The 6,287-nt window shown below is 43.4% G+C and overlaps 2 protein-coding genes across 2 annotated transcripts; one reads left to right on the top strand and one right to left on the bottom strand.

Annotated features, from left to right (window-relative positions):
* Window positions 1-845: 845 nt before the first annotated feature.
* Window positions 846-2,115, bottom strand: LOC105556538 (neurofilament heavy polypeptide-like). Its single transcript, XM_012003635.1, has 2 exons — window positions 2,000-2,115; window positions 846-1,956 (listed from the first exon to the last, which is right to left on the bottom strand). Exons 1-2 carry the CDS (start codon window positions 2,113-2,115, stop codon window positions 846-848), a joined length of 1,227 nt encoding a protein of 408 aa, XP_011859025.1.
* A 329-nt stretch (window positions 2,116-2,444) lies between these two features.
* LOC105556537 lies at window positions 2,445-3,419 on the top strand. Its single transcript, XM_012003634.1, has one exon. The coding sequence runs from the start codon at window positions 2,856-2,858 to the stop codon at window positions 3,417-3,419; it is 564 nt and encodes a 187-aa protein (XP_011859024.1). The 5' UTR covers window positions 2,445-2,855.
* Window positions 3,420-6,287: the final 2,868 nt, after the last annotated feature.

Genomic DNA, 6,287 nt, shown 5'->3' with positions numbered 1-6,287 from the left:
GAGAATACCCGCCCAAACGTTCACCGACCACCTGATTTGGCTATGTGCTTGTTGCATCCAGTGCGGATTCTCGGTGGCCCAATAATGTGAGTTATGGCGGTTGACGATGCCATTGTTTTTAAAAGTACATTCGTCTGAAAAAAGAATGTACTTGGAGAAATAATAATTTTCTTCACTCACATTAAGGAGCCAGCGACAATACGCCAGCCTACGGGGTTTATCATTAGGATACAGTTCTTGGGTCAGAACTACTTTATATGGATGAAAGTGAGCCGATTTTAGAACCTTACAAACTGTTGTCTGACTAACTTGTTGGGAGCGTGCTATGGTTCGCGTACTTATTGTCGGATCGTCGACAACCATTTGCTGAATTGGCGCTCTGTTTATTTGTGGTGTTAGTCCTTTAAGAAAGTAATAAAGCAATGGAAATAATGATACAAGTATAGTATACGAATTGAAATATTAACAGAAAATAAAGAAACAATATTGGCAGATAATCTTATAAATATATACCTGGACGCTTGATAGGTTTAAATTGACCAAATTTTCGCATCCTCGACTCCAGCCTCATAAAAAACACATGATTAGGATGCTTTCGCTCTGGATATGTAAGAGCATACATCCTCGCGGCTTCTCGTGGTCGCCGATCGTATTTCCCATAAAGGAGAATCATGTCGGTCATCTCCTCGTTCGTATAATTATGTGCCATTTTTACACAGAAGATTTTTACACAGTACGTTCACGAAACGAAGTAACAGACCCGACTAATCTTTTGTTACGACCATCGACGTGATACATCAGAAACAAATGAATCTACGTTTCTACGTACTTTTGTTTCTGATGTATCACGTCGATGGTCGTAACAAAAGATTAGTCGGGTCTGTTACTTCGTTTCGTGCCTTCCTCTGTTTGAGGGGGCCGATCCCCAGTTCGTCCAGGTTCACTTTGGACCTAATGTCCCTCATCCCCTGCGCGAACTCTCTCGCTGGGAACATGATCGACACCGCCTCGCTTCTCGGGGTCCTTCGGTTCCGCTGTTCAGGGCCCCTCCCTTTGCCCGCTGGTTGAGTCGCGGCTTCCTTCCTCTTGGGAGCGTTCTTCACCTCATTGCTCCCTTTTGGCCTTTGGGGTGCACTTTTCCTCTCCGCGGGCTGCGCCCTCTTCGCCGGCTTCTTTGCGGCTTCCGCGTAATTGCCTTTACGCTGCGGAGGGTCTGCCTTTTTCTCCCTCAGTTGTTCCTCCTTCTGCAGCGTCTTCGTCTGCGCTTGTCTCGGCACCCTTTGCGGCTTCGGCATCTCCTTGTCGGGCTTGGTTGATGTACCCTTAGCTTCGTCCACTCTGCCCCCCGACTTTCCTCCCTTCTTCCTATCGGAACGGGTTTGTCGGGAGACATCGTCGGCTTTTTTCTCCTCTGGATGGGGCTTCCTCTCCTCGTCCTTGTCCTTGTTCTTCCTGACTGGGAGTCTGGACATTACCCCCTGGCATCGGAGGATTACATCCTCCAATTTTCCGCGCATGGAGGCTGGGTCTGTCTCGCTCGTGATCGCAGAGATGGAGATTCCCTCCATCACCTGCCTAATACCCTCCATCGCTTCCTCGCGGCTTTCCCCCATCTCCTTCTTTCGCCCTTGAACTTCAGGGCGGAGGACCTTTACCGCTTCCTTAAAGGGCTCAATCCTCTTGATGATCACCACCGGTCTTTTGGCTTCGGTGATTTTAGGGACCGGTGGAGGAAGCGTTTCCGCCTCTCCCACATCTAGCTCCATCTCGGCTTCTTCCTGTCCGGGCCTGGACTTGTCTTCCGCCTTCGCCTTCTCGCTTTCCGCCTTGGCCAGCTGGCTCTCGAGACTCCTGACTCTCTCTCTGAGTCCGCCGTTTTCTCCCCTGGATTTCTCGGGGATTGTGGCTTCCTGCGTAGAGGCCGCGGCCTTTTGAGTGAAGGCCATTACCGCCGCCCTAAGGGCGTTTGTCGAGTTTACTAGTTCTTTGACATACGTACCCTTTAGGTTTTTGAATCGCCATGTCTATGGGAGCTAGCAAGCAATCCGGCAGGCAAAAAGCATCGTGTTCTGCTAGCTTTAGTGGGACGGTAGATTTTACAGGCACAAGCTGCATCGCAAGATACAGGGTCACGTCCACTTTTACGAAGAATTTAAAAAGACTTTTCATTATTAATTATCTTTAGTGCCTCGTACGTTTGATAATGATAAACATTTCTAAATGTCATAGAAGCGAAAATGACCCGGCGTTGTATACTTGCACACGACTTTTGCACACCTAACCTACGACACCATTTTTCACAAAAACTAACTGCAAAACAGGAATACTAACAAAAATATACACAAATATACCTATATTGCATTATAATATTACTGATTTTTAATACTTTTAATTAAGATTGAGTGTAAAAATTAACGATTACCTTGGAAGAAAAAAACGCACACGCGGCTCACACGACGTACCGGCGACAGACGACGAGAAGAATGCGAGAGCGCCACTGCGGTGATCAATGGCGGTAAAAGCGGGGACGTTTATAACGTTTATGTTATATTCATGTTATTATATACATGCCATAACGTAAATATAACATGTCTATATAACACGTTGTATAACGGCAAAGTAGCGATAACATGTGACTTGTTATATTACGTGTTATGTTTGAGTTATATTGCTGTACAGTAATAATAACCAGGAAATAACACAATAATGAAACAGTTAGATAACATTATTACATTGCAGTTAGAAGAGAAAATTATGTTACTTCAACGTTACTAAAGCCGGGTCTACATTATATGTATAACAAAACATGTTATATGTTTTTGTTTTGTTTTTAACATTGTTGTATAACTTATTATATGACTTCATATAACTTGTTATTGGACACTATTTTTGTAACAATCATTTTATGTAGAAGTTGTAAAACATTTTTCATCTCAGTATTCATAATGGCGTCAAACGTAGAGGATGCAATTCTCGCAGCAGCAGCTTGTGTAATTTTAACTAGACAACATATTAGAACTAAACGGCGATTCTGGGTGCGACCATCATTAGAAGCTCGAAAAAAATATAGTGGCACAATCCTTATAGCAGATCTTGAAAGAGATGACAGAGATATATTGACGGGAGAAATTCGGTGTGACGGTAGTTTCAAAAACTTTGCAAGGATGACAAGTTTTGATTTTGAATACCTCATAAACAAAATCGGCCATAAGATAGGTAGAAAAGACACAACATTTCGAAATGCAATACCAGTAAGAGAAAGACTAGCAGTTACATTAAGGTTTTTAGCAAGTGGAGATTCCTACCAAAGTTTAAGTTTTTTGTTCAAAATATCAAAGCAGAGCATTTCAAACATTGTGCCAGAAGTATGCGAAGCTCTCATCGACTTTTTGAAGGATCAAATCAAAGTAAGTATATGACAATCTTTTTAAACATTTTTATTTAGACTGATATGAAATAAATTTATAAAAATAGTAAGTCATCTTATAAATCCATTAAAACGATTCCGAAATCACCAGTATTCCCATCATTTTTTTCTGTGCTCCATGAATTGTTTGATGCATCTGGTGTAGCATCAAGTAAGATAGGTGTAGATGTATCAGAGCGTATAGATGGACCAGGTGTGCTATTTGATGTTCGCTGGTCATTTATCTCAGCTCGGTAGAGAGAGCTACTTATCTCAAATTTTGTGTGGCTTTGAACTGATCTGCTTTTTAGATTTCGCAAAGTATTCGCAACATGTTCCCCAAACACGTCAAACTCATCTCGTTTCTTCACGTTATTTGATAACTGTTTCATTATCATGTACGCTTCTTCACACATCTCGTCTGCTTTCCTCTTAGTGCTTTTTGCTTGCTTGCTTGCTTGCTTGCAAGCTTGCAAGCTTGGTGCTTGGTGCGAGAGAGAGAGAGGAATGCTTTTGTCCACAGTTTTTTGTTGACAGCTTCCTGTATTATCTTGCACTTGTAGATGTAACTCATTGATTAATTGTCCATCATTCTAAAAAATGAAAATAAGTATATTTTTAAAATAAATTTAATACTTTTTTTTAGGTACCTAATTCTCAAGAAGAATGGCTGACAGTTGCAAATGATTTTAACAACAAGTGGAATTTCCCCCACTGTTGTGGCAGTGTTGATGGAAAACATATATGTTTACAAGCTCCAATAAAAAGTGGCAGCGACTACTTAAATTATAAGGGATTTTTTAGCATTGTACTTTTAGCTATAGTGGATGCTAACTACTGCTTTAGATTTGTGAGTGTAGGATGTCAAGGACGTTTGTCTGACGGTGGTGTATTTGCGAATACAAAATTTAAAGAGCTGCTTGAAACGTCATCTTTGAATTTGCCATCAATGAGAGTTCTACCGGGAAGAACGTCGCCGACACCTTTTGTGTTTCTAGCTGATGATGCATTTCCTTTGCAACCACACATTATGAAACCCTTCCCAGGTACTAAATCTAAAGGTTCATCAGAGCGAATTTACAACGGTAGACACAACAGAGCAAGGCGTATCGTTGAAAATGTGTTTGGCATAATATCTACTGTGTTCAGAGTCTTAAGAAAACCAATGCTTCTTGAGCCTGAAAAGGCAGAAAAGATAGTTTTAGCATGTGCTTATCTCCACAATTTCTTGCGGAAGAGTCAATCGTCTTCATCGTACTGTCCACCAGGAACTTTTGACTCAGAAGACACAGTCACCGGTGAATTAATACCTGGCGAATGGAGAGTTGTAGGCCAACCAAATGGCACTTTACTAAAACTTAAAAGGGTTCCAAGGAAAGCTAGTGTGCTTGGCAAACAAATAACAGAAGAATTTTCTTTGTACTTTTTGAGTGAAGAGGGAAAAGTATCGTGGCAAAACAATTACTAAAATTTTGAATTAGTTTTTGTATTTTAAATGTTTATTTAAAGCCGAGTCACAATAAGAACGTGTCGTTCCGTTTCTCTATACTCACTCTCTTCTATACTATACTTTGTATATTCTACACTATAATTTGTAATAAAATATATATTGGAATTGTTATGGTTTCATTCTTGTGCTTACCTCTATTATTAAATGACTATTGTTGGTATTGTCATGAGTGCGATGTACCGCACATCAGACAACGACCTCGCACGCGGCAAGGTATCAGATAACCCCTGCCGCATGCGACGAAAACGAGTATCCGGAGCAAAGTACGAAACCATCAAAGCCGCGCATACAGTTGCTAACGGAAGAACTGCTTACTAAACAATAAACGGCCTAACAACAGGGCCAAGCGCGATTGATATAAAATGGAATGGAAAGGAAGGAAGGCGGGTCAATCTAAACTAAGTAACGATACGGTTAACTGCTGTTAACACGAGTGCAAGAATTATACTAGTTCTGAATAAAGAAGCCTTTTTACTAAAACGGTTGTTGAATCGTCGACCTAGAGTCGTTGTGTGAACCCGGCAAACGATCCCGAATCACATCCCGTGCCCCGACTGCGTCGAGAGGCACAACAATCTGGTGGCAGCGGTGGGATCTGCCTCCCATCCACCTCGACTCCGAGACGACCAGCAACTGAAAATTTCGAAAAGAGGGAAACCGTAATACAGAGTCTACAAGACCAACGGAAACCCCGTAAGCGAAACTCCGACGACAAGTCAAGAACACCCGGTAGCTACGGACGACTTCAGACAGCACCACGCATAGCACGGCGCCCTGTTCAACACTCCCCGTAAGCAGACGCTACCAGTAACCGGCGTAAGCCAACCCTCGACGATACGTCAAGAACACCCGGTAGCTGCGGAGGACCCGAAACGGCACCAACGGCTCTTCACGACGACAGCCCGATCAGCCCTGCACGCAGACGCTAGCAGCGCAACCGGAGACGGCACCGACTCACCGCGCGGAGATCAGCTCAACCCGAGACGGCACTGACCTACCGCACGACGAGCAGCCAAGCAGTCAGGACAGCGGATGACAACATGCAGCGTTGCATCGTAGCGAGAATCCGCACTCATTTATGCCTAAGCGCGAACATGACCTGCGAGTCATGTCACCAATTGCGTAACAAATAGCATATTAGCCGCAAATGTCCCAGGACGGACAACCTCGCATAACGTTGACCCCCGGTAACTCGCCGTTGCCGTTAAATACACGAACACCGGACGCCGAAGAGACTTCCGCGATTCCATACGCCGCGGACGCCTTAAGACGCATACGTGATATTTCGCGCCGCGTGCTTAACCTTACCCGATCGAGCAGCGATAGCGAGGCAAGCCCTCCAACCAACATTACAATCAACCGAGAATTTCT

The sequence above is a fragment of the Vollenhovia emeryi genome, unplaced genomic scaffold (genome assembly GCF_000949405.1).
Source record: "Vollenhovia emeryi isolate VEMERY1.0 unplaced genomic scaffold, V.emery_V1.0 DF939947.1, whole genome shotgun sequence".
Classification (NCBI taxonomy): Eukaryota; Metazoa; Arthropoda; class Insecta; order Hymenoptera; family Formicidae; genus Vollenhovia; species Vollenhovia emeryi.
Note: the sequence above shows the minus strand (reverse complement) of the source record. Positions and strands in the feature narration are given on the sequence as shown.